Source organism: Anarhichas minor, unplaced genomic scaffold (assembly GCF_050575085.1).
Source record: "Anarhichas minor isolate MPS153535 unplaced genomic scaffold, ASM5057508v1 ptg000021l, whole genome shotgun sequence".
Classification (NCBI taxonomy): domain Eukaryota; kingdom Metazoa; phylum Chordata; class Actinopteri; order Perciformes; family Anarhichadidae; genus Anarhichas; species Anarhichas minor.
The window spans coordinates 3,700,360-3,728,347 of record NW_027466467.1 but is presented as its reverse complement, the minus strand read 5'-3'; the positions used below and the strand labels follow the sequence as shown (position 1 = coordinate 3,728,347).

General features: G+C 41.5%; 3 protein-coding genes across 4 annotated transcripts; 1 reads left to right on the top strand and 2 right to left on the bottom strand.

Annotated features, from left to right (window-relative positions):
* Positions 1-5: 5 nt before the first annotated feature.
* Positions 6-6,659, bottom strand: LOC142954908 (monoacylglycerol lipase abhd6-A-like). 2 transcript variants are annotated; one of them, XM_076096257.1, is made up of 9 exons: positions 6,549-6,659; positions 5,158-5,273; positions 3,752-3,911; positions 3,536-3,649; positions 2,625-2,757; positions 2,338-2,489; positions 1,948-2,002; positions 1,349-1,449; positions 6-696 (listed from the first exon to the last, which is right to left on the bottom strand). In XM_076096257.1, the coding sequence occupies exons 2-9, from the start codon at positions 5,259-5,261 to the stop codon at positions 517-519; spliced, it is 999 nt and encodes a 332-aa protein (XP_075952372.1). In that variant the 5' UTR covers positions 5,262-5,273; positions 6,549-6,659; the 3' UTR covers positions 6-516. The 2 variants fall into 2 exon arrangements, with proteins under 2 accessions (XP_075952372.1, XP_075952373.1); XM_076096258.1 differs by lacking the exon at positions 6,549-6,659 and adding an exon at positions 6,040-6,242.
* Positions 6,660-8,107: 1,448 nt separating this feature from the next.
* Positions 8,108-11,742, top strand: LOC142954951 (carnitine O-palmitoyltransferase 2, mitochondrial-like). Its single transcript, XM_076096324.1, has 5 exons — positions 8,108-8,283; positions 9,412-9,492; positions 9,594-9,700; positions 9,797-11,080; positions 11,414-11,742. The coding sequence occupies exons 1-5, from the start codon at positions 8,108-8,110 to the stop codon at positions 11,740-11,742; spliced, it is 1,977 nt and encodes a 658-aa protein (XP_075952439.1).
* A 1,001-nt stretch (positions 11,743-12,743) lies between these two features.
* On the bottom strand, positions 12,744-27,479 carry lmcd1 (LIM and cysteine-rich domains 1). The gene is made up of 7 exons (XM_076096238.1): positions 26,714-27,479; positions 20,715-20,800; positions 19,377-19,632; positions 18,096-18,245; positions 17,520-17,756; positions 16,249-16,467; positions 12,744-15,972 (listed from the first exon to the last, which is right to left on the bottom strand). Exons 1-7 carry the CDS (start codon positions 26,810-26,812, stop codon positions 15,862-15,864), a joined length of 1,158 nt encoding a protein of 385 aa, XP_075952353.1. The 5' UTR covers positions 26,813-27,479; the 3' UTR covers positions 12,744-15,861.
* Positions 27,480-27,988: the final 509 nt, after the last annotated feature.

The window sequence follows — 27,988 nt, the reverse complement described above, 5'->3', positions numbered from 1 at the left end:
ATCAGTCAGTAAAACAATTATTTTTATTATTTATAAGATCTATTTCTGTAGTCCAGAAACACTCTTTGTGCAGACATTACTGAATCACCTCATTCATCAAACGTTATTCACTTACAGTACATGTTTCATTCTGAATGTGTTTCTATGAGGTTGAATGTGCAGTCGGTTCACAGCAGGAGACTTCACACACAAACAACTGTCATTCACATGACACAGGAGATTCAAAAACAGTTTATCTGAAAGAGAAATGTGCAAAATCCCAAAGTGGAATGTTTTCATTAAAGATAAACATCTAAAACAGAGACAAAAGCCTCCTGCGTGGTGCTGTGTGTCCAAAAACTTCAGGACTATTTGACTGTCTGTCCCTCTTTTGTGCATTAATTTAATTTTCATGGATGTAAAAACCCTGATATATCGAACTAGAAAATGGTATCATCACCAAATATCAATACCACTTCATCACAACCTTCATTCTCCTCGTAATTCAACATCCGCAGTGAGGTCGTACGCTTTTCTTCAGGAAAGTTTCTTAGTGTTTTCACAGCTGACTTCCTGTGCAGACAGGAAGTCCATGATGAGCTGGGCGGCTTTCCTGGGCCGCTCCAACGCCACAGAGTGACCACAGTTGTCCAACAGCGCAACCCGGCAGTTTGACAGCGCCGCCTCCAGCACCGCCGCCCCCGAGACGTCCACCACCTGAGAGACCAGACGGGTTTGTTAGAAGCCTTTGGTGATCAGCAGACACTGCTGTGGATACGTCATATTCATTCTTTAATAGCTGCAGCACAGCTGTATGGTAGAGCCTTTTTGGTCAGTCTGTCCTTTCATAACATTTTGTTGAGACATTCATGTTCCCCAGAGGATAAATCCAGATGACTTTGTTGATCCCCTGACTTTTCCTCTTGCGCCACCATGAGGTTCACATTTGTAGATATTAGAGAAATACCTTAACAACTATTGGATGGATTACCATGAAATTTGGTGACGTTCATGTTCCTCTCGGGATTAACAGTAATAACTCCAAAGATCCTCTTATTTTCTATTTAGTGCCCCAATCGGGTTAACATCTTAATGTGGCCAAAACTTTCAATTTATGACCAAATACTTGCAAAACGAATGACTTTCCCTTCAGCCTCAGCTGTACCTTGTGTTTGGTGCTTATCAACATGCGTTAGCATGCTAACACGCTAAATTAAGTTGGTGAACAATGCAAATGTTATACCTGCTGAAGATCAGCATGTTAACATACTCAATAAATCTGTTTTTTTAGGAACATCTCATATTCAGAGTGCCTTTTTCCTTGAAGATATCTAGTTTTCAAATGACCGTCACTGTGGTTCATTTATACCTGGTCCTCCGTCCCCCAGACGACCTGCACGGGTGATGTGATCAGATGCAAGTTTTCCTGCAGCGAGTGACGAGACTTCTCACCGACAATCTCCACGAACACTGAACAATACACACGCACACACAATAAATTAAAGGAGCATTTCACAAGCATGTGTAGCAACAGTTATTAAAAGGTGAAAGAAACGAGATTGGGAGCATTTCGATTGCCTCTAAATGGCTCTCAACATGGCGATGCCTCAGCTGGCGGCTCACGGCTAACAGAGCTAACAGTGCAAACTACAGCGAAGGTGCTGACAGAACCAACAGTGTTGACCTAAGAGGGAACCGGAGGGTGACGGCTACGCGGTCAGGATGACGTTATCAGCTCTAACTGCTGTATGAGAGCAGTGCAGAGCGGCGGCCGTGAGATAACTAGTGGGGCATGCCAACATGAATTAACATGCACGGCACGCCTAGCTATGTCAACAAAGCAAGGCGAAACTCGGATAACAACATGCAGAGGGAGAGCGACTTCATTCTCTGCTCAGGTAGACATTACTGCTCTATATCTTCACACAAGGAGGAGGAAGTGCTGGTGATGGATATGAGCAGACCGACCTTCTTTGTAGAAATCATTGTTGGGGATCCTGTTGTCAAGTAGACCCCGCATGACCTGGCGCCACACACACACACACACACACACACACACACGCGATATTTGTATACTAACAGTAGTTGCACTGATATATTGATCATGTTGTGTGAAGCCTTAAAGGGACAGTTCACCCCAATATCAAAAATACATATTTTCCCTCTTCCCTTTAGTGCTGTTTATCAATCTCGATTGTTTTGGTGTAGTTTTGGAGATATCGGCTGAAGAGATGGCGTTTTGAGAGAAAGCAGACATCTCTCCTGCAGATACCTTCAAAACGAGGCAACTCACACCAAAACAACCGAGATTGATAAATAGCACTACAGGTAAGACTACCAGGTAGCGCAGCTCTTTACCTGTCGGGGTAAGTTGAGGGGGGTGTAGCAGCAGAGTTTCATCATGTTGTCCAGCTCCTGAGGAGTGGTGGGGATCAGAGGGATCGACTCCTCAGTATTCTCTATCTCCCTCAGACGACGGATGAACTTAGTTTCTGTTGGAAAAACCAGACCTGGAGGACAAAGAGGAGGAGGAGGAGGAGGAGGAGGAGAGAGGCGTGTCTATTATTCTGCGTTATCAAACAGTCTCAGGTTTGAATCCTGGAGGGAAGCACTGAACCATAAATCAATACGTTTGCTGAGTTTACCTGCCGGACAGAGCAAGGTGACGCCGGAGAGTTGAGCTGGGTAACGGGCGGCGTACACGCCAGCGACGTTCCCACCCATCGATGTCCCGACCAGGTGGAAGGGTCTTTTGTCCAGACCGATGCTCTGCACAAACTGTTAGAGTTGTTAGGAAGCTGAACATACTGAACGACAAGAAGGAACCGTTTCCAGTTTTTACATTTCTGTTTGTATGCTGATTAAACAAACGAGATGAGATGTGATAATTACAGATCTTCAGTGTTGGAAGATGTAGCCAAGGATAAATCAAATTGCACGACAAAGTTGAACCTTGTCTGTCAGAGCTGGTCAGGAGTTTGCACTAAGCCCCCCAGTAAAGAAAGCCGGGCTTTGAAACAGATCTTACATAACGGCCAAACGATGAAATCATAATTAACGGGCCCGTCACATGATGCCATGGGGCCGCAAAGACTTCTTCCTATGGGATTTACATTTCGGAAAGAGACGTCTTTAACTTAGCAGATAATTTGTTTTGAGGTAATTCAACTTTCCAGTACAACCACAGGATTATCCCTTATGTAAGTCATCATTAATTTCCTTTTCCCAATCATGTGAATGAAAAAGAGGCTGGACCAAAGGCTGGGAGGCGGAGTTATAGGAAATGCTAGTGCACTTGCTCCATGAGCCTCATAATGTGGGAAGATTGCCGAAAGATCTGTGGAAGTCAAACTTTTTTTTTGCTTCATAGAAATGAACGGAGCCCCGCCTCCAACTCTGTATCCAGTTCTCTTTATAGTTTCATGGTTTGAACTGAAACAGGAAACATTTGAGTTAAGTTTAAGTAACACCGAGACCTTCAGACTGCACATTGACATGCAGTGTGTTGTATTTGCCTCACTCACACACACAGACACACACACACACAGACACAGACCTGGTGGATTCGGGTGACCTGCCCCTGAATGCTGTAGTCCTCGGCGCCGGTGCGACTCGTCCCCTCGTGTCCCGGCATGTCCACACACACCACATGCTGGCCTCTGGGTAAATGCTGCAGGAGAGAAAAACAGACTCACTGAAATAAACGGTGTTCCACTTCAGCGTGTTCACAATAGAAAAAAAAAGGGGACAAAAATGACATGTAATGCGTTACCGTGATGACGGGCAGCCACATGTCCTTGCTGGCGGAGAAGCCGTGCAGCAGCAGCAGTGGCGGCGTGGCTCCCCCCGGGCTCCCACGGCTGCTGTAGCAGAAGCGGTAACTTCCACTGTGAGAGTAGCGGACCACCAGGCCCAGCCTGCGACGCACGAACCTGAGGAGGATCACAGCACCATCACTAGTTATTATGACAATTATAGAAACGTTAATGTCTGAAGTCCTGCTGGCATAAAGCCCTGACAGTTGTTGCATAATCAACAATAAGTACACATGAAGATCGTTATAAGGCTCCACGACACTATAGTTGGCTTTTAATTAATTATATTGACATATAACCAATCACCAAGTCAAATTCCTTGTGTGTGCATCATACTTGACAATCAGCCGTTTCTGATTGTGCGATGTGGTAAGAACAGCTGGGGACACTGCAGAGACGAAGGGTTGATCTTAGCTGTATTTCATTATGATGAACTTTTTAATTCAACCGCTCATATTGTTATTATTTAAGATCATTTGAATTCTAATCTTATTTCATGTAATGTGTCAGTGTTGTATAACTTGACATTTTATGCATATCACAGAGCTGCTGACAAAACCACTATTTCATAACTCAGTACTGTGTGTGTGTGTGTGTGTGTGTGTGTGAGTGAGAGAGAGCTACAATAACCTTCCTAGCGGCCAACATGTAGGATATTTTTTTACAGCTTAGACAAAGTCCAGTAGGCCAGGTCACACTAGAGGCCCTGCTCCTTCACAATAAAAGCACATTTTAGAGGCAGTGAAATCCAGCAGAGCAACAGGCTGTAACACACTAATGATTAGTGAGATAACATTCTGTCACAAAATCATTACAATCAGTACTCAATGCTGAGAAAAATATGTTTACAACAGCAAGATAATGTGTTCTTGAACTTGAAGCTGAAGTCCAGTCCTGAGGTACATCTGTCCCTCTGCTGCTGGTGAAGGAGGTGCATTGTCTTCAGTTGTCTACAGTCATTACGTCATCATTTCATCTTATCAGACATTTGTGTACAATTGTCATAATTAGATTGATTGATTGATTAATAAATATAGGAACTTATGGGTACTTTTGGAAGTTAATGAAATAAAGAATCCAACATGTTACCAAAGGGGAAATAACTTAAAAAAGATTTTAAAAACACACAAAACGTCAGTAGATTTGTCCGTCTTTAGGGACAAGTCACAACTAGACAGATTACTAACTTTGATGCACTCTGATATTTCTTAAAGACATGAACGTGTGTTACAACTCATGAAGTCAGAGCTGTCAGAACATTTTCATAGGACTCCTTTCAAGAACGCAAAAAAACCCAATCTCACTGGAATCCACCAGTTAACACGAACCAATTACCAGTTATGTCTAACATGAGTGTGTTTACCAGTTGTAGGCTTTAAGGAGAACTCCGGGCCAGAACAGGAAGGAGGTGATGAAGGCGAGGACCGGGAAAACCACAATACCTCCCGATAGTATAATCAGCTCCATCGTTGCACACGCCTTTCAAAATAAAACACACAGACAGACATTGTCATTTGCTCTCAGCTCAGCTTCTGAATTGTCGATGCTGACCCGGCGTCCCATCAGCCTCTTCTGCTACGGACACATCAGACCAGTGTGGTGGCAAGAGTCCAGTGAAACCAGTAAGTGATTCATCACTTTTGAGTCGGGGCTCTCGCTGAACATTGATGTGTCAGATAACAATACAAATAAAAACATTAAAGGAATACTTGGACACTTGGCGAATATCATTTTCATCTCCGTGCAGAAATAGCACTGTGATTTGCTTTTAGCTTAGCTTAGCACAAAGGCTGATTCACAAGGAACATGTACAGAGGTCTCCTGGGTGAAAGTCCTGTGTTTGTTTGACCTTCCCATCCACCCTGAACCTCCTCACGACGCCCACGTTCTCGTTCTTTATACTTGGTCTGAGTGTCTAATGCTGCTCGTGAAATCTGAGAAAGTAACCTCATGAGTGGGCTACTTTATGGCTACAGTTCACATGATTCACAATTTTCAGAAATACTGCAGATATGAACTGATAAAAAAATAGTTTTGTGAAATGATGGCTTGATTTAAACATTTTTTTCCATTTTTGATATTATACTTCTTTTAGTAAATTGTTTTTAAAAATGATGATGATGGTCAATTTATCTATGTGACCAAGTACTTCACTTCTATACAATACAAACTATAAACATATATGTAAACAACTTGTGGTGGGAATGTTTTGCCAAATTGCTTAATTTCCAAAGTCAAACCTGACCTTTGATTCTTTAAACCAACACAGAAACTCGATCCACGGATGAATATAATGTGACGCGGTGGAAAGTTCCGGAAAGAAAGTGGACCTTGACTTGCCCTTGTTTTGTAAAAAAAAAGTTATATAAAAATCTATTAGTGTCGAAATCAACGTGAGTCGTCAGTTGTGTAGAATTAGAGAAGCGGAAAACGGAACTTCACTTTAACCGGATCACCGCTGGTTTCCTGTCAGTCTCATAAGAAACGTTTAATTTCAAACTGAAGGTGCAACAGTAGAGAGGGAACTTAACTCAGATAAAAACATATCATTTCAGACACACAGTGCATCCTGGTTATGAGTCTCTAAGTGTCCTTTGAAAGCATCGCATCTCAAACACGATCACATCATGCACACTGTCGGTTATATTATTAACATACTGACTGAGTAACACAGTTTGGGTGCTGAACCGGAGACATATTCATTTGAATTACACCATACTTATTAAAATCATCTGCACGGAAGTAAGACTGTACCTGTCGGACTCCTCTTCGATCTGTCACTGCAAGCTGTCCTCCATTCAGTCCGCTGCTGCTGCTCCTCCTCCTCCTCCTCCTCTTTCACCCGGATTACACAACAGCCTTTCATCTGCACTTAAAGGGAAAGACACCGAGAGGACCGTGATGCGTTCAGGCGCTGTGAGAAATATCACAATCGTATGTAACAACGCATTCTATGAAAGTCCATTTACGCCAGCAGACAAATAAAAATGACAAAAAACATAAAAAGATGAAAAATTAGAATTGATAATAAAAAGATCAAAATGGTAAATCGAAATTATGAGATAGAAAGTCATAATTATAAGATACTTAAGTTACCCTACATTTGACATATAAATGTATCGTGAGTACATTGAAGACTACTTTAAACGTGTCTTTACAACAGATGAAATACTTCAATTGCTTGCTGCACCCTTGAAAGGATGTTAAGCAAGAAGCAGCTCTGGTGTAGAATAAAACCGATGTGGCTGAGGGGGCACCCTTCATTTGAACAACTGGAAGCATCTGGTCAGTGTCATGGTTACAGATGGATGCACCAAAAGTGCCATGGGGATGTTTGTTTTTTTTGCTGGCGAAAGTGGGCTTCCATACAGCAAACAGCTGCTAACGGAAAATTATTACACATTCAGCAATAATTTGCTGCATTTCACATTGTCAAATATATAGACAGGAGTGTGTGTATAACATACATCAATCATGTATGTCCCTCTTTGTTTGTATAGTACTTTTCATACAAATATTTGTAGTGCTTCACACAATGAAATGTATTACGCCTGTAATGTGTGTGTGTGTGTGTGTGTGTGTGTGTGTGTGTGTGTGTGTGTGCGTGTGTGTACGTGTGTTAAATATATGTGTGACCTCCGTACATTCTTGTCACATTATGCCATATTGTGAATTGAATTAAAAATAAATATAGGAGGAGAGGAAAATAATTGAGGATATACAAACTGGGAAATGAGAAAGGCCTCCGGGCAAGTGTTGTTCGTTGGAATCTCAAATATTGACTTGAAAGCTTTAAAAGTTTCAGTATTGGTCACGGTGTGCAAACATTATTCAAAACACTATGGCCCAAATTAAAGACTCTCACCTCGGTGTACACAACACCATCATTATATAACTAACTAACTTTCATCATTGCTTCATCCAGTTGTAAAAGGTGCCCTAATTGAATCAGATTAAACTAAGAATTCACATTACGCAACCTTGTGAATTGAATTAATAGTTAATATATAAGTTGTGATGAACACTGGTGTGCTCACCTGACAGAGATCACACATCATATTTTAGGCATTATAAACAGCTCAAGGCTGTCTCTTTTGTTAAACACCTGTGTCCTCGACTGCTCTCTCCTTGTCCTTCTCTGCCACATCTCCAGTGGGCTTGACTGAGAAGCGAGGAAAGGAGGCTAGGAAAGAAAGGGAGGAGACACCTTAGTATAATAAATACCACCCCATAGTCACCTCGAGTGACACGGATGTCTCTTTAGATTTGTGCTTTAGGTTGAACTAACAGGTATTCAGTCTGCTAACAGCACCATGGCCAATCTGCTCTCAGTGAGATGTGTTGCCTCTCTGAGGAAATCTGGAATTAACTTAAGAACTGCTGCTCTGGGCATCACTAAGCGAAACTACAGCAGCCAAAAGGGGTCTTCAACCGAGTATGTGAGCCAAAGTGATGCACCATTGAGGCATCACCAGAAGAGTTTACCCAGGTAAGGATTTTGTTTCACACGTCTCTAACACAGTGACTGTCACAGTGGGGTCCGTGGCTCTCTGCCTGAAATTATTTTGCCATGAATTATAAAATTGTTCTGTATCATGAAAAAGTGCATATCTACAAATGGGAAGCATTTGTGCCAATACAACAAGCCTCTTGTGTCCTTTACTACTTTAAACGGCGTGCTGTTGGAAAAGTACTAGCATACCACTCCAGGGATAGGTACTGTTCCACTGCTGCAGTACATACCACTAAACAACAGTAGGATACCACTATAGGGATATGTACATACTGCTGAACAGCATACCACTCCTGGGATAGGTACATACTGCTAAACAACCACTATACGGATATGTACATCCTGCTGAACAACTGTAGCATACGGATATGTACATACCGCTGAACAACTGTAGCATACCACTCTTAGGTACTACCGCTGAAGAACAGTAGCATACCATTGGTCACTTTTCAATATCGGCGCTACTGGTCTGAGGTTATCCTCATGAGTTCAGTTAAGCCGGTCATTAAAGATTTTATGATTGAATTTGTGTTCTTCTAAACATGCAGTACATTGTGAGTTCTGTGATGTAATACAAATGTCCCTTTATTATTTGTCTTGAGAACATGTATTCAACTGCAACAATTATGTATTGAATGCATATTGTTATTCTTCTATTTGTTGGGAATTAAATGCAAAAGTATTGGGTTGTATCCTTTGTAAATAAACGGTAACATTCTGGCATATACCGTAAAATCACCGTCAAACCCATTTATCCTACTATCACATAACGTAATCCAGTATACGGTAAGATACCGGAAAAGTAAATTACGATAGCTTCACTGTAAAAACAACAGTACATTACCGTTATTTTACGGTGACATTTTAGAGTGTATTTATCCCGGATGATGCTATTGAGATTTTTAAATCACTGTTCAAGATGACAGTGAACACAAAAAGTTACCAACATAAAAACATGAACATTTCACATAAAAGAGACAACAGATTTCAAACAAAATAGCTTATTGAATCAATAAAATAATTTTCATTGTCACATTGCAAATTTCTTCGCTGTTGGACTATTAAAGGATTCTGTCATTTTATTTTTATTTTTGAATTGTTTAGGTTACCCATACCAAAACTGGAGGATACTGTCAGGAGGTATTTAGCTGCCCAGAGGCCTCTGTTGGATGATGATCAGTTCAGGTAAGTTTTTAAAAAGAGAATCAACCTTTATGATGCAATAATTTCACTTCAATACTAATTACTGAATCTTACCTGAAACAATCTAAACTGTGTGTCCTTAGAATAACAGAGAAAATTGCACAGGATTTCCAGAACGGTGCTGGGAAACAGCTGCAAGAGGAACTAGTAGCTCAGGACAAAAACAACACACACACAAGCTACATCTCAGGTGAGGGGTGCCGTGCTGACGCTTGACCCTGAAATTGAGCATCTCCAATGCATACATTCACTAATGAATCTGTTTGATTGATTTCTTTTCTCTCAGGACCGTGGATTGACAGGTATCTTTCTGTTCGCTACTCTGTGATGCTGACCAACCCCTTCATGATCTTCAATCCTGACCCTAAACCACAGTACAATGAGCAGCTTGTGCGGGCAACCAATATGGTGTGTTCAGCAGTGCGCTTTATGAAAACACTGCGAGCCGGATTACAGGAGCCAGAGGTTTTCCACCTCAACCCGACAAAGAGTGAGACAGACGGCTTCAAAGGGGTCGTCCGCTGGGCCCCGTCTTTCCTGTCTGGCCCCCTGGACACGTCTCCGTTCCTTCGCCTCTTCAACACAACTCGGATCCCCAAGAGGGGGAGAGATGAGCTCTTCACCGACGAGAAAGCGAGACATCTCCTAGTTATGAGCAAAGGCAACATGTATGTGTTTGACATTGTAGACAGGGATGGGAATTTAGTGAAGCCTGCAGAGATCCAGTCCCACTTGAAGTACATTTTGTCTGACCCAACGCCAGCGGCGGCCTCTCCTCTCGGGGTCCTGACCAGTGAGAGCAGGGACGTGTGGGCCGGACTGAGAGACAAGCTGATAGCAGCTGGAAACGCAGAGGATTTACAGATTGTTGACAGCGCCCTTTTCTGTCTCTGTCTGGACGATGAAAGCATGAGGGACCAAATCCACCTCTCCCACAACATGCTGCACGGCGACGGATGCAACCGGTGGTACGACAAGTCCTTTACCGTCATTCTGACCAAAGACGGACAGGCGGGCATCACTTTTGACCACTCCTGGGTAGACGGCTTAGCTATGCTTTGCTTTCAGAATGAGGTCTTCAAAGACACAACGGAGCGGCCGCTGGTACATCCGGGCCCCGCTGCTGCTGCTGCTGCTGCTGTGGATTCAGCCTCTGCTGTGCGCAGACTGCAGTTCAACGTGGACGACGAGCTGGAGGATGGCATCAAAAAAGCCAAGGAGAACTTTGACTCGATTGTATCGACGCTCACCATTGACACCATGGAGTTCAAGAAAGGGGGCAAGGCACTGTTAAAGAAGAGCAAGTTGAGTCCAGATGCTGTAGTCCAGCTGGCTTTTCAAATGGGTTTCCTGAGGCAATATGGACAGACAGTAGCCGCATGTGAGACCTGCAGCACTGCAGCGTTCAGACACGGCCGCATAGACTCCATCCGCCCGCTCACCATGCAGACACAACGATGTTCACACGCCTTTGTTTTCCAGCCAGGACGACACAGTGTGGAGCAACTACAGGCCATGCTGAGAGAATGCTCTACATATCATCGGCAGCTCATCAAAGAAGGAACTATGGGTGTGTATAAGACATTTCTACATGTATTTAACCTAATTTGGGGTTACAATTTGTGATATTTGAAATATACAAAGAGGTCTTGCAGACATAGCTTTCGGGTATGAAAAAATGCTTGCAGTCTTTCTACTGACACTGTAAGATATTCCTTCCCTGTTGGTAATTTTCTACTAAAATGATGACTGGATTTCATCTTATGTGAATAAAATGAGCGATTTCTGATCTCAAAACACACACACACACACACACACACACACACACACACACACACACACACATAGAAACAAACACACACCCTTCGGTCTTCTTAACCACTTCTTTTATTTCTCTCACTAGGACAAGGTTTTGACTGTCACCTGTTTGCCCTGCAATACCTGGCCGAGTCAAAGAGCGAGGCTCTGCACAGCCTGTACACAGACCCATCTTACGCTGCCATCAACCACGCCATCCTCGAAACCAGCAACCTCACCAGTCCAGCTATGGACTTTTTTGGCTTTGCCCCGTATGTGCCTGACGGGTTTGGGCTTACCTACAGCGTTTTTGACGACTGGATCGGCTGCAATGTGTCCAGCTACCCGGCTCGCAACGTCCATGAGTTCCTGCAGTGTGTCCACAAGTCCTTAGAGGACATTTTCACTGTCCTGGAAGGAAAGACACTCAGCTAAGAAACTAGTGTTTGTCATCAAAAATGTTTGGTTTTATGAAACAGTGGTGAGTGATTAACTTCTCTGGGCTACCATGCAGGAAGTGAGATATATGAATATTTAATGCACCACAAAATAAACATGAACACATACGGCTAAAACACGGGGAAATTGTTAGATAATTAAAGTAAACATTAAATTAAAAAAGCAACATGGAAAAGAAGTAAAGATAGAAACTATATAAGAGTAATTAAAGACAAACTTACAAGGCAAAAAGGGATGTGATGTGACAGCAGAGCCAGCTAGTCTAGTGTATGTAAAAGGCACATACTTGTATATAACATGATCAATAATATATAAAACGATTACATAATGATCCTTCGTGTTTGTCTGTTTGGATATTCTCCGTATGGAATCAGAAGAAGTGCTGAGTAAGTCTGACAGATCTCTGTAAACCCACCCTGATAACACAGGGTGCTATTGAAGGCCATAAAACTCTGCAATCCAAATAAAATTGTCTCAGTTTGAGACTAAAAATATCCTTTTCTGTTTTTCTTTTAATGGTTCAGGAGGTGGCTGTTTGCAGTCAGCTGGGTGACGCAACTGCACAATAAAAACCACGGGAATACTTAACATTCCTGCCACACACACACACACACACACACAGTTACTAAAACCTTACATCAGAGCTTTACTTCAAATTTGTTAAACATTTTGCTCCAGCTGGAAAGATAAAGTTAAAATCTCAAACTGTGTTAATGTTTATGTTCAACCATGCATTTAACTATACCTTTCTTTTTTAATCAAATATAATTGCAACATAATTTATGACGAAACACTGTCGGCTGTTAACTGTTGAAAATAAAGATAGTTTTGCTGAGACTGTCCACAAGACGTATTGGCGTAAGCCACTCACTGTGAAGTCAAAGTTCACGATGATGTGATGAACTTTCAACATGAGTTAGTGAAAATATATATTTACCGATCAAACACTCTCCAAAAAGATGACAGGCAACAGGGAGTTCAATCAGAAGTGACTTTAATTCTTTCACGTATCAAATCATGATCAGCAGAAAATCTCTTTCACACCATCACTTCTGATTTAAAACAGTACAATCTGATTCATGTCATTCACTATTCACTGTGGAACTCAGTAATTAGTTTTGTAGGTTTGTGTTTTATCCCAAAATGTAATGTATAAAATAAGTAAACAAGTGATGGTCACCTTCAAATCACCAAATACCATCTGTGTCAACGACTGACAACAGCACCGAGTTTAGTATTTAACTGGGAATTCCTTATTGTGAACTGTGAATGACGACAGTTTTGAACACAGCATCAAACCTTTTCATTTTAAACACGAGCTATAACAGTTTTTCATACCAGCCGCTAAACAAGGTCCTGCTTCAAAGAGCAGATCCTTGTTTGTCATTTTACCCAGACAAAGATAAATATCTCATCTCGTTGTGTTCGTATCAAACTATTATTTTATAGTTGACTGAGCTAAGCTAGGCTAGCCGTTTCACCCTCGCTTACAGTTTTTGTGCTAAACACGTCAGGCTTCTCACACTGTTCGTACATCTATACCTACGAAAAGAAATGCACTATAATTATTATATAACACAAGTAATCAATTTGTGTGTAATCCAAGTATTTGTGAACCAGGAAGTATAAAGAGCGACAAAGTCCGCGAAGGGAAGAGCCCAGGGTGGATGGGTGTGTCAGAAACACACCGCTTTTGTCCACAGGGGGCGCCACAATCAATACAAAGTTTAACTTCCTTGTAGTGACTTTAACGCCACTTTTGTATATATTTCAAATCACAATCTTTTCCGAGAACATAGCCAAGTAGTATTTTTTCCTGAACACTGCAGGCGCACTTATCGCTCATGTTGCTGGACATTCGTAAGAAAACGCACAAAAAAAAACAAAATATGTTTTTTGTAAGATATCATACGAACCTTTGAATGAAGATGTATTGCACACTGATAAACACAGATGGAACTAGTATTCATAGTCAATTTGAGATTGCTATATACGACATATTTTCCGTCACAGATAACATTGTATTGAACAGTATTGTCTGTTTGCTACATATTTAAGCTGATCACTTCAAACAATATTGCGAGCTTAATTGTCAACAGTTAGCGTTTTCTAGCAGCAATCAATTAAAAAAGCAATCGAAAGACAATAAAAACACACAAGCACATTGCCTGATGTTATGCTGATGTTATGGAACAAAAATAAAGCTAATTAGCTTCCGTCTCTCACAGATGTTTATTTCTGGCTACCTTGATTTAAGAGACTTCATCACATCGCAAAAATACTAACTTTGCAGCCCGAAAACTTTGTGTACCTCACAGTACTATTTATTATACAAGATGAATCACCTTTGGTAAGTGTTAACGAACTACAAAACTTTACACACAATTTAGCATTCAGAAGCACAGATTAATGTTCATGAAAGAGGTTAAATGCAAAATGTATCCGCAGTTTGACTGAAGAAAATGAAGAAAATTACATATTATAAGCAAAAATTGTTACTTTCTAATTGTAAAAATACATGACACAACTTTGATGAGTATTAAAAGGCAGGGGGTCAAAATCTACTCTAGTTTAGACAATACAAAAATAAATCCAGCAGTACTATTCATTTCTAATTAGTTTTATGCCTTTTCCAGCCTTCTTCCTGTCCAGTTCTCCGAGATCTAAATCAAATAATTCGATTTTTTCTGTCTGAAATAAAAGTGAATCACAAATCTGCACATATTCAAACTAAAACCCAAAACATAAGTTGATCTCTATTGAAAATATGTTGAAATATTCTCACTGCACTTCCACACATTAAAGGCAGAAATTGCAATATGTTTGCAGTGTGCTTCTTTAACATACCATCTATGTCAATATGAAGCAGACCTTTCAGGGTAAAATCGAGTTTTCTTGACCTTTTCTGGTCCTTGAAACTGTTATAAAGTACAAATATCCCCACAGTTCAACTGTCGTCAAGTACTGTGAATTATAATGTATGCTGTTTTTAAAAGCAAGAAGAGAGATCCATATGCATTATACAGTATTTCATTCCCAACCTGGGATTATCCTAAAAGATTAGTTACATTGTGCAGGATGAAATAAATCCTGTGAAATAAATAAAATCTAAATATTGAGCTTGGAAGTTAATTTATGACCTCAGCAGGTGAAGTTTCCTAATTTGTCATAGATCAGTCAATGACCATGATGTAGATGTTCAAACTTTTCCTGCTGATGAAGACGGTGTGATGTGATCAAAAGCTCCCAAGATAAGTGAACCTTGAGTTGTGTCTGTTTTCTCAAACTGTTAAAAGAAAAGAACTTTCAAGCTCAACTTCTGAGCCAACAGGGGAAATAAAATCCGAAAAGAAAAAACTTTGAACATCCACAGCGCCATGAAAATCTGCTGATGAAGATGTGCGATGTGGTTGAGACTGCTGGAACCAGCTTGGACCTTTTATGTTTATTTCTTTCTTTCTCATCTTATTTTAATTTACTCATTTGTTTCCTAAACTGTCTGCTGCTCGGTCCTTTAAGCTGCTGTTCGTATCTGAGACCAGCACATCTGGGTCCGGTCACTGTCAACAATGTAAGTGCCAATAAATCCACCAAATGTTTGTTTCAGTACTTTAAACACTTTTGAGTCCACTTAACATTTGCTTGAGTACCTCAAACACCAGTAGGCTCAACTGAACAAGTCTTTAAATACTTCAACGTCCGCTGGATGTCTTAAGTATTTTAAACATCCATATATCAACTGGACTTGTAGGATGCCGTATTTTAAATAGTAAATGTCAAATAAACATCAAGTTTAAAGACTTAAAGCCCCATTTGTTCGGTATTACTTATCTCTTACTTATTTCTTTTTCTGTGTTTACCAGACGTTAAAGAGGGCCAGAACATAAAGGAGGGGATGAAGACCAGAATACCTCCTGATAGCATCATCAGCTCCATCACCGCACACACAAATTTAAAGATTTAAAACTCTACTTTTATTTATTTAAAACAAGCAAACCAACTACACTCGACACTACAGTTTTTTTGTTGCCTTGTCTGTAATTCAGCTTTTTCAGCAGTGCTAAAACTTTTAAAAACTGACCACCATATTGTGTCTCAGTGCTGACAGGGCGTATCCAGGTTTTGCCCGCACTTCCAGCAGCAGTAGTGATGCCGATGCCACGTCCGGCCATCTTTTGCCGTGTGGAAAGACTGACAGAAGATCAACTGAGGGAGGAGAACGGGAGAGGAGATAATTAAACAGTGATAATCAAACATGGTTGTTTAACTCATAATGTTTGTAGGTGGGGCAGCTTTATGGCATGTGGTTTTTCATTGGTTGAATCCATCTCCATCTATTCTAATTACCCTGTGACTTGTATACAAACTGTATATTTAAAGTCTACAGCCATGCTAGCTGCTCTGTGAAGCCGTACTCATCTTAACGTCCCTCTGTCTGATATTAATCGTCTCTACAGGAAGTCTGACGGGACGACGTCTCACCTCATCGCAGCCGGAGCATCGCGGCCAGACCGTCTGACAGTAGTGACGTCCGCAGAACAGCTTCTGATTGGACCAGAAGTAGACCAGGTCCACCAATCCCTGGCCACACTCTGAACATTTGAAGCAGGTGGGATGCCACAGGGCGCGATGGTAACCGGCACGCTCAGCGTAAATAGCTGGACTCTCTTTGGCAACCTCACCTTGGCAACAGGTGCAGCGCTAGAGCACAGAGAGAGGACAGAATAAGAAAGTGAGAGACGTTCATGAACCAAACTACTGCAACAATACAGACACACATACATACATCTGTGTGTAGGATTTAGTGGCATCTAGTGGTGAGGTTGCAGATTGTAACCAACTGAATACCCATCGGCTCCCTTTCCAAGCGTTTTGAGAACCTACGGTGGCCTGTAGGTAATGTAGAAATGCTCTCTAGAACCAGTGTTTGGTTTGTCCGTTGGGCTACTGTAGAAACATGGTGATGCAACATCGCCAACACCATGAAGAGGACCCGTTCCAAATGTAAATATGAATCATTGTAAGGTAAAGAAAACACAACGATTCTTAGTTTCAGGTGATTATTCACTAATGAAAAGATGGTTATGAATACAATATTCCATTTCAGAAAAATTCAATTCCAATATATCCCCCTAAATGCTACATCCTGGTCCTTTATTAAAACATGTAATCAGTTTATAAAATATGATCTGTTCTTACAGACTAAAGTACCAAAAGTACATGAAGAATTTAAAAATACAACATTTTACATATTAATACATCGATAAAATGATCCATGTAACACTGACAGTAGTTACTTTGAATTTACATTTGATCCATAAAGTACATTTAGTTTCAAATACCTAAAGAATACCCAAGTTGATTTTTTTACTGTGCCATTGCTATGTTTACTTTCAAGTAAGTGATTTGAATACTTTTACCACCTCTGCTGTTGACTTCAGTCGGGAACCTCCGGGTCGGAAAAGTGAAGACAATGCTGGAGTGTCTTAAACATGCATTCTCTCTAATAGCCAGCAGATGGCGACTCCTCTGCTTGCAAAAAAAAGTCTGATTCAAGTGTTCCAAAAAGGGCAGTGTAGAGTTTACGGTCTTTTTGGGGTTGACTTCAAGCTTTGCAGAATTGCTTTGCAAATATTTAACGAGACACAAAAGATACAAAATAACCTGCCCAGAATAACTGTACCGAATGGAAATCCACCTGATGTTTTTCAAATCTTTCTGGTGCTTTGCTGTCAGACGCCTTATTTACTTACATATCCAGTCTTGTTATCTGTTCCGTTAGTGGAGCCAGAGGCAGAGGCAGCGCTGCTGTTGGAGGAGCCATGGTCGTGGTGCTCCAGAGCATCCTTCCTGTCACTGTCCTTGGCGTCCTTCGCTGTCCTCTGAGTGGCTGCTTCCCTCAGAGCTCCACTCTCACCAGGCAAGGCCACCTCTCCGACTCCCAGCACCTCCTGTTTGTAGCTCTTCACAAACAGCAGCATGGAGGAAATCTACAGGAGGATATAGGAGAGGTAAGTCAAGATCAGAGTCAACTAAAGAAAACAGACTTTACATAGTGTTTACGTTGTTTTCCAGCCATAAAAACGGATTTAAGTGAAATTAGATAGCTAACATACAGCTTAAAGTTACTATGAGGAAGTTTGACCTGATTATGAAACACTCTTAATACTGAAGACTCTATATGACCTACATAAGTAAACAAGACCATCAGAGATAAGAGAGAATATATTCTTATATAGTTATTCAGAAACACTACCATCTTCGTCCACAGGGACCGCCAAAACCAACACAAGATAAAAGTTATAGTAGCTTTAAGTAGAGTACGGTACCTCCTCCTCACTGGCCAGGCTCTGGCACTTCATGGGGTCCTGATCGTAGGCAGGAAGCTGACTGAAGAGTTGCCTCCGTCGCTCCAACGCTCCATCTGTCCCCGAGACGGGACGTTGTCTCTGCGGGATGAGCTCCATGTACTGCATGGCCTGAGGGGGAATCAGGGGCATTTTACTTGTAACCTGTTATTTCTTACAGCATTAGTCGTGTTGGGATGTGATCCAACTTATTGAACTGACAAATTCACTCTTTCACATTTATCAGGCTGCAGATTCACCACGACGGGGAGCTGTTTGGTCTTTATGAGATCAGCTCCACCTGCCAACCTGCACCATACAAGAAAGATAAATAACTATAATAATCAAATAAACACAGTGGAGAAAGGTAAAATATTTACTGGATATACTTTGGCACTTCCCTGACTATTCTTACCACTGTCATTTTAGCATGTTGAACACACTCTCTAAAGTAAATAAATCAGAAAACACTGATCTGAGCCTATAGACCTCGCTAACATGGCTGAATGACAAACTTCAGCATTGTTCAGGAGTCTGTGTTTCAGCTGTCATCACTCCGTCCAGGTGTTGCCAGAGACACATCTGTGTTGTCTGCAGCAGAGTAAGATGGTGACTAACAGTCTAGAGCTGCCGCGTTCGTTTCAAAGCATGCAGAAGTTTTTTTAGAGGCAGATCTGGAGAGCCGTCCCAGTGTTGGATCTGGATCTGTCTCTACAAGTTCAACCGCAGTAACGTCTCCCACCACACCACAGTGCTCAATAATCCCTGTCATCCTTATAATTATAGGTTGTGAAAACTGAAACATACTTGTTTTTAATGGAAACCAGGCGGTCTAGACTGTTCGACACGCAGAGGGGGCTGCAGAAACTAAACTAAAGTGAAATGATGAATAAAGTGGTGAAACCCAGAGGTGAGCTTTAAGGATGGGAATAAAATAGATGAAATGTTGTTGAAAATAAATCTTTTGTATAATTCTTGCCTGAGTTAGATGTTCTTTTTAAATCTAGCACCCTTGAAAAACACAGTAGGACCGACAGTTGTTTTTCAGAGGAAGCGGAAACAGTCAACATGAAGAGAGTCTGTTGCTTGAGATGTTATTGCTTTGTATATTTTTGTCAAAGTTCTATCCGGCAGAGTTATCGCATCTCAGATCTCCGCAACAACCTGCAGCTGGTGAGTAAAATGTGACTTAACGAGCTGTTGTAGCCCAACAGCCTGCAGCGAACAACTATCGCCTGTAGCCTACTCCGAACTGACCCTCACCAGTATCTGGTTGAGGCCGGCCGGTGCCCAGTCGTATGTCGTGGTGTTGAAGGTCGGGTCTTTGCGCGACACCACCGGATTGGTCACGATCATACGGTTCCTCTTGTACACGCGGAGGCCGCCGCCTCCTTTGACCTTCGCTGTCAAATGGGAGCAGGGTGAGTCTGCGAGCAGGCGTCCCATTCGCTGGTCGTCTTCGACGTCACTTCTTGGAGCGTGGTTGACCGCGCTGCAGCCGCAGGAGATACAGGCTTTCCTGCACAAGTAGGTCAAGAAGAAATATATCACATGACCAGCTTTTAGAGCATGCTGAAGAATTAAAGGACGTGTTGCCAAATTGGGCGTTTTTTTCTGCCAAAGTGGGGTACTTTAAAAATTGTTTAGGGAAGTTTGTGACAATTTGTGATACTTTTTGTACCATCTTGGTGATTTCCCTCCATCAAAACATGAAGCTACATTCCAATGAATCTATGATGAGGTTGACAGGGATCATCATGCAAAGACTGGTAACTGATGACCCATAAAACAAAATTACATTTATATTAATGACTAGATTTAATTATTTTTCAGTTTGTCATGCGTTCATAGCTCTGTGATAAAATACTTATGAAAGCTGTTACATCTACAGACCTTTAATGTTTAATGTAACGTTATCCAAAAGAAAAATAGATTGTCACTATTGTAACAATGGTTTTGCAACTCATTCTCACTCCGAACTCGTCAAATTTTGCCACTTGGTCGGTGGCCCTTGTCATTGGAGATCGATGCACTGGGTTTTACGAATGCCGCGGTTAGTTAGTTGAAAGCCCGGTGCGTCGCATACCGTCCCTGAAGGGGGCCTCCGTGCGACGATCTCGGATACCGAGGAGCACTGACAAAGCGGTGATATTTGACGACCTGGGAGTGTTTTAAGTTTGCCTTATCTGTAATTTATCTGTACGAATGAAACCCCTTCCATCCATTATGTCTGTAATGTAGATAACTATTAGTGTCAACAGTGGTGACACACTGCTCAAGCTGAGGACATCCCTCACAGGCTTCATTTGTGGAAACTGACAGGTGACCTTTTTAATGTAAAAACAACAAAATTCAAATGTCCTTCCCAAAATGTATTATTTTGTCCATGTAGTTTAGGCTTGTAAGTGCAGTGCTGTTTGACAACTGACTCTCATCTCATCTTCAGTCAATTGGCTAAAAATATGCAGAACCACTAACAAGTTCCAGAGAATCGTTGAGAGGAGAGAAGTTGGGTTTTTTTCTTCTTTTCATTCCTTTCATTTTTTTTTCAGGCAGTGAGAAATAATAATAAAATAAATAAAAAACAGTGAAGGTTTGTACCTCCAAGAATGCGGCTGGAATCCAGAGCAGCTCTCCTCACATACGTGACACACCGCTGCACCTCCTGCACTCGGCTTCACAGACATCTGAGAGGAGACAAAAATACAGTGAAAACATAATGATGATATACGTTTAAATTGTTTGTATGGGTACAATCCAATAAATAAATAACTAACAGTGAGATCATCAAAGATCAGAGGCCACAACAGCTAGAACTAGAATAGAAAACCATTTTGACCAAGAAAAAAACAGATGAAAAGGTTAAAATGTTGAACAAACCACTATGGTAAGTCAAAATAATTAAACATTTGGTCAAAATTACGACATCACTAGTAATGACAATTTGACAAGCTGACCATTAGCCACGAGGCCTAAAGGCTCTTAAATGACAAACACCAGAGTTTGTCGGATTTCTCTGTATCTCACAAGGAACAAATTTGGGCTTGAAATGTAAATATTTTCCTGATGAAGAACATTATTCAGTATATTTTTCACAAGTAAGTAAAATAAATGATTCTCAAAGCACCCGCAAAGAGTGAACTGCCCCTTTAACTGCTGAGGAAATATTGCACATGCTATTTGCATGTATATAGATCAGGTAACATGGAGACGTTTAGAGCAGAAGTTGCTCCTTTCTCTGCAAATGAGCCTCATTACAAAAGCTGTCCATATAACAAAGATCAGCGTGAATAGCCACACGCAGTAACAGTGAAGTTATCAGCGAGTTAAACTGGAGCACATTTATTAGGGGTGTCAAACCCAGACTTTCCAGTAATCGTGGCATATTAAATCCCAAATATAGTTTCTCTCCGTTACGTCTAAATTCTTCTCCTGAAGTCTTGAGGAATGCCTCTGCACCTCGTCGGTCAGGACCTTTATCTTGCAGTCCAAAAGTTTTCTTTTTCTCTCTCCTCAATGTTCTGCCAACTATGTTCTTGACACAAAGGCAACATTTATTCTTTGCCACATGGATGATTACAAACAGATGCAAAAAGAAATGGGCAAATTGCACTGGGTTGCAAAACTTTATGGTCGTGTTTGAGCTGTAAAATCATTAGCGTAATTACCATTAGCGTTCTCTGTATAGCTTTCAACCAACTTCCTCTGCTGGTGAGGCCTGTAACATGTGGATGAAAGCTCTGGAAAAAAATGCTTCTATGTGGACCTTCAGTTGACCACAAACAGTAAGTATTCGTAGGACACAGAGTTAACGGAGAAGAAGTGACGACGATTCTGTAGATTTGAGAGGAAGTGTTGGATGAGAAAGAAGAGTTGTTGTTTTTGGACATTTCTCAGTGAGTGTGGGAGGAAGAGAAGGGAGTGAACCACACACACACACACACACACACACACACACACACACACACACACGTGCAGGACGGATGATGTCATCGGTCCACCCAGTGACATCATCTCAGTTCCGACAAACTATGTCTTATCAGTCATTCCTGTATTTTCACCTCCTCCTCCTCCGTTTAAATCTTTTTTCTGTGACACTATGTTTTATTATTGGCTCCTTTTCTTTGTTTCTCTTCCTGTCCTCACTGTGACTCACGCTTCCTTTTCTTTATAGCTTTCATATTAAAAAAGAAAATAACTTTCTCACAATCCTCTTCCATACTTTATACTGTGTACAAATATTAATAATATCTTGTGATCAGTGTGTCATTAGTTGCAAACGTTATAAAAAAAAGTCAACTTACAAAAATATCTTTCAACCACAGCAAGTCGAGGTTGCTTTATTGTCAAAGGACAACCAGTCACATGATGACAACTGAGCAAACTCTATCCACTGATGAAGACCGTGAGATGGCTGAAAGCTGCAGGGGGTTAAGAGGTTATCTTTTTTTATCAAAAATTATTCCAAGATCAAGAATGTTAGAGTTTAACTTCGGCAATCAATTTGCTTTGATAATCTGTTTTGGCTTTTGGTCTCTGACCAAGAGTCTGTGTGTGTGTGTGTGTGTGTGTGTGTGTGTGGGCTACAATACTTGGGATGACTGACTGTTTCTAAAGCCTCTGGCAGGAAACCTGACGACTGTTCTTCTCAAACAACCTGCTGCTGACAGACTGCCCACCTGTCCATCCGTCACCAGGTATTAACAAGCCCATCTCTCCTCAGGGAGACATTCATACAAGTAATATACTCTCTGTGTGTATATATATATATATATATACATATACAGAGAGAGAGAGAGAAAGAGACACACACACAAGCTCATCCAAAGTAATGAACTACAAAATAAGCCTCAACTCCTCTGGGAGCTCTTTCCATCAGATGTTTGAACCTGGATGCAGAGATTTGTTCCCGTTCAGCCAAAAGACCATCAAGTGAGGTCAAAAACCGATGTTGGTTAATGAGGTCAGGATCACAGTCACGGCTCTGTTCTTACGTCTTCTTCATGGACCTGGCTTTGCGTATGAGAACACTGTCATGTTGAAATCAAGCCGCAACCTCCGGTGCTTAAAAAATGAAGCTGAGTAAATGCCAAAAATTGCATTTCCTTGAATGGCCACTCAAGGCTGGTTTCAGAAGTGGGTCAATCCTTATAGAACTACAGTATGTTAAAATACTCAACTGTATAGCACAAATAAACATGTTTACAGCCTGGTAGAACAATCTATTTGGGTCTTTATAGCTTATTTTCCCGTTCATGACAACAGAGGGTGAATTTTTATACAACTTACTGGTTTAAATTATATTAACGATTCGTTTGCCTCTCAACGGCTCTCAACATGACGACGACGGCCGGCGGCTCATAGCAAGGGTGCTAACAGTGCTAACCCACAAAAATTAATGTGCTATGATTCGTAGATATCACATGAAATCAATTAGCATGTGATCCACTAATCAAGAACGATGAAGTACAAAGACTGTAAAAACCAATTCAAGGCTATTTGTCAAGTAACTTTTGTACTTAAGTAACATCACTTCAGTCGTTATTTTAACCCAAACGAAGATCTTTTCCTAAAGCTAACTGTAGTTTTTTTTGCCTTGTTTGCTGTAAAGACAGGTTTATTTTGAAAAGACAGTATACTCATATAACGAGTGGAAATTGACACGCATTGCTTAACTTTCGTTGGAAAATGCACAAAAAATGACGAGTAACGCCTTGATAAGATATCAAACAAACGTTGTATGAGGATAAGTTGCTGGCCCGAAACGTACATATATTCTTTTGAGATTTCCCTTCATTGGAACTCACACCAGGAAAAACAGACACAGACCACAGCAGTCATTAGAGAGCACAGATGAGTGCGATAAGAGGTGTGAGGAGAGAGTGTGTGAGACGGTGAAGAGGCCGTTGATCTGTTGAAAAGGTCACAGCTGCAACAGAAACAGCTGAAGAAGAACAACACTTCATTACATCCCTCTGGAATACACTGACTGACAGAGTGTGTGTGTGTGTGTGTGTGTTCATTATTATGTCACTGAGCTGACACCACCAGCAGTGGTACGAAAACTAATTTCTGAAGTTGATTTAAAGGAACATTCCACTAAACATCTGCTGTTGTTGTTGCTTTACATCTTTGGCTCATTTTTCACTGTTTTCATGTAATTTTCTTCTTCCTGCAGAAAAGCCAGACACGACATTTTAATGCAATTTGAAAACAGTTTGTTTCACGGTGTTCTTCTCAGTGCGTATACTCACTCTGGTGACTCTGGTGGGAGTCACAGTGAGAGCAGACGTGACTCAAACGTTCCTCCAAACAAGCAAGAAATAAACCTGTTACTCATCCTGTGACCAGAAACGACACAGCACTCATGATGCAGGTAATGTTGTGGTGATCGAGTCACGCTGAACAACTTTTATTACTTTGTGGTTGCAAAAACATCTTAATTTGCAACCACAAATGAATCCTTATAGAACTACAGAATGTTTATATTAAAGGAACTGTTTTTTGTGATGGAAATCTGAGCTAATGAATGATTTGAAGCTTTTTACTTCATCACAACTCGCTCCTCTGTTATCATGTGGTCACTGACAACCTTCACTTGGACCGACGGAGTCATCTTAACCACGAATACTTGACAGTACAGAACGTTTCGCCGCTCTGAATGAAAACATCTGCCAAATGAAACATATGAGCCACACTAGAAATGCATCATTTTTTCAGAAAGTGGGAAACGTGGGGCAGCTCTATATTTAGAGTCAGATAAGGCGAGTATGTCGTTGGTGGACCGGACTGAGCCGCGCTGAGTAATTCTAAACATGTCAGCTATGTGACGGTTAAACTGCAGGAAACGCTGAGAGATAAGAAGCTGGAGGTCAAAGAGGCGGCGAGCTGAGCCTCTTTAACGTCCAAAACTTTGTCACTTGGCATCATGGATATTTCCTGTTGTACTCCATTTAAAACAAAACTAGACAATATGCCACGAATGAGCTGGAATTCATAGAAGACAGCACCATTTCACTATCACTATTAAAAAGTGTTAATAAACAGCATATCAGGGAGAGGGGACAGTTTGATTGGATTGTTTCCAAAATAGATGTTTCCTCACAAACTCTGTCTGGAAATAAAACTGAAACATAATAATGATAATGATAATAAGGATGATGAGGATGATAACAATTTTTCTAATGAATGAATCCTTTAAAAAAAAAAAAAAGTCAACCCTTTCCCAGTTCCAGCTTGTCATTTGTGAGGAATTACTTCTTTTCTCAGTCTTATCTTTTCATAAATTCAATATTTCTTCTATAGTTTGGACTGTTGGTCAAACAAAACAATTTGATGACGTCGCCTTTGGCTCTCTGGAAACTGTTACAGGCATTTTTTACTGTTTTTTTCTGGCATTGAATGGATTATGAAAAACATTGTTAGTTGCGAGTCTATTGGTTGTTTTCTTGTCTGAGAGTTCTTGTTTTGTATTTTGGTTACAGATACCTCCCCACTATCCTGACATCCATTGTGTGTGTGTGTGTGTGTGTGTGTGTGTGTGTGTGTGTGTGTGTCTGTGTGTGTGTCTGTGTGTGTGTGTGCGTGTGTTAGAGGTTATTTTCACCCTGGTGATGGCTGTTTTTCCAGCTCCTGTATGCAAAGAAGGGGTTGGGGGGGATCAAACCCCCGACAGGTGACACTGATCCGTCAGGTTATATGACTCAGACTGATGTGACCTCTGGACGAACAACCAGAGGATGATTTACAGGAGGGATCTGTGGGAGAATAACTGCACACGGCAGAGCCAGCGCGGGGGGGTGGTTAGGGATCAGGTCCTCGTGTTCGTGGATTACCTTCACTGACTGAATTACAAATCTCCAGCTGTTTGAAAGGGATCGGGTGTGATCAAAGAGAGATTGGAGAGATATAACTGCTTTGTCTATAGCAGGTCAAATAACCAACATGATATAAACAAATCAGCATGAGGTCAACTTCTTTTTTAGGGCCGAGCATTCCATCGAGTGTTGCCATCTTGACATCGCTCAAACTGACTTTTTCGGCCGGTAACTGCTGCACCTTTTTCCTCCAGCAATAGTTTCTTTGGACAAATTATCTTCAACAAATATAATCTCATAAATTTCCACCGATTAGTTGTTGAGTAAATCATTTTGTGTCGTCATTGTTTTTGGCTGATCATGTCTGTGCCATATAAAGCAAAAGTTTTTCTTTTTAAAGTTTTTAAAACTGTTAAAAAAGACGCACTTAAGAGGGCGCCATCTTTGAGTCTGATAGCCAGTTCCTATCCTTGACTTTTAGCCTCTAAGGACGAAGCTTGATTGAAAATGATGTTGGCCGGACGTATACGTCACTCAATTTGCCTTGACAAAATAAACCAGCTCTCAAACAGAAATGAATCATCATGAACACAATTCTGTGAAATGCAGTAAAACGAAAGTTCACTTGAACTCAGTAAAGAGTTTCTCCATCAACAGACGATCTCCATCACATCAGAGTCAGACGAACTGACCCTCTGACCCTTGACCTGCTCACTGTTGTCGTTAATCTGGAAGTATACATGACATATTTCAGCTGTGTGGATGTCAATGTTTCTGTCCTACCTTCTCCATGGCTGAGCTCACGTCCATGTTGTCCAGCGTCCGTCGGCGGTTCGACTCCTCGGCTCTCTCTGCCGCTGCTCTTCCAGAACAATGGGGCATAAATTCCTCTCCTGTCGACCACACTTCCTCTCTCCCCGCCCACAATCGCTCCTGCCGCCGCTCTGCTCCGCCGGCTCTCCACAGCCCACTGCAATTTAACTGTCTAGACTTTCACCTCATTCCTGCAGAGAAACATCAGCTCACTTCTTTACTTTTAACGCTCACTGCAAAGTCATTTTCCTCTTTCCAACTTGATTTCACAATTCCAACTCTTTTCTTTCTCTTTTTCTTTCTTCATAGAATCTCAACAAAACTCACCTTTTGTCTTCCTCAGCTGTGGACTTCTGCATTTTCTTTTCTGTTGTCTTTTTTTCCTCCCCTCCTGATTCGTCCTGTTGCCGGCTCTCCTTCTCCACCCTCTGCAACCTGAACTCAGTCGGTTTCTTTAACTCCTGATTTTGCTCCAACACTTTCTGCTGTATACACTTCAACAGCAGCTTCCCTCATTCACCTCTGCTTTCTCTATTTGACTCTGCTGAGCAGTGAATTCACCCTGCTTTGCTAAATATTAGGTTCCACCTCTGTTACAGCTGTAGAGCATGTTGCCGCAGGCTGGCAGTAATCAGGCAGATTCTTTAAAAAACAGCAGCTGGCTTTCTGCAGCAGACCAGGATGTGAATTCAGTCCTGGTCCTCAGCAGATTGGAGGACTACCTGGTGCAGCGAGGCCTGACTGGACTGTTTGTGTTTTTAATCTGAGACAAAGACACAGAGAGCCCTGAGGGATTCCCTGCTCACGCTCGGCCAGCCAATCAGAGTGAGCCTGAAAAGAATCCTTAGCCAATAGGAACGTCAGGGATTCCTCCACCTCCTCTCATTCTGCAGCTTTTTAGTGTGAAGTTTAGAAGAATGTAGACCACAGAGTTGAGTAGGGCCAAAGTGGGCCAGCCAGAGTGGTGTTAAACACAGCCAGGCAGTCCGTAGAGGTTAAACAAAGCTAGCTGGACCAATGGGACTTCACAGAGCCAGGCAGGTCTAAAAGAGGAATAAAGTGATCCAGGCAGAGCCGTACAGAGTCAGGAAAAGCCAGGCAGGACCAACAGGGATTAGGAGACCAGGCCAAATCGTTCTAAACAGAGCCAGCCAGCACACTCACGGTCAATCAAAGCCAGACGGCAAAAAAGGGGCTAATGGGGCGAACAGCCAGGTAGAGCCTTTCATCAGGTGGCAAAAGTGA

What these genes read in the sequence shown, in the direction of transcription:
- LOC142954908 (XM_076096257.1), bottom strand. Translation starts at nt 5,261, where the DNA reads ATGGAGCTGATTATACTATCGGGAGGTATTGTGGTTTTCCCGGTCCTC. An exon ending in CTCCTTAAAGCCTACAACTG is followed by an intron (nt 3,912 to 5,157) that starts GTAAACACACTC and finishes GATCCTCCTCAG; the next exon opens with GTTCGTGCGTCGCAGGCTGG. An exon ending in CCCTCAACTTACCCCGACAG is followed by an intron (nt 2,003 to 2,337) that starts GTAAAGAGCTGC and finishes GTGTGGCGCCAG; the next exon opens with GTCATGCGGGGTCTACTTGA.
- LOC142954951 (XM_076096324.1), top strand. Translation starts at nt 8,108, where the DNA reads ATGGCCAATCTGCTCTCAGTGAGATGTGTTGCCTCTCTGAGGAAATCT. An exon ending in ACACACAAGCTACATCTCAG is followed by an intron (nt 9,701 to 9,796) that starts GTGAGGGGTGCC and finishes CTTTTCTCTCAG; the next exon opens with GACCGTGGATTGACAGGTAT. An exon ending in CATCAAAGAAGGAACTATGG is followed by an intron (nt 11,081 to 11,413) that starts GTGTGTATAAGA and finishes TTCTCTCACTAG; the next exon opens with GACAAGGTTTTGACTGTCAC.
- lmcd1 (XM_076096238.1), bottom strand. Translation starts at nt 26,812, where the DNA reads ATGCCCCATTGTTCTGGAAGAGCAGCGGCAGAGAGAGCCGAGGAGTCG. An exon ending in CCGGCCTCAACCAGATACTG is followed by an intron (nt 18,246 to 19,376) that starts GTGAGGGTCAGT and finishes ATTCCCCCTCAG; the next exon opens with GCCATGCAGTACATGGAGCT. An exon ending in CAGATAACAAGACTGGATAT is followed by an intron (nt 16,468 to 17,519) that starts GTAAGTAAATAA and finishes TCTGTGCTCTAG; the next exon opens with CGCTGCACCTGTTGCCAAGG.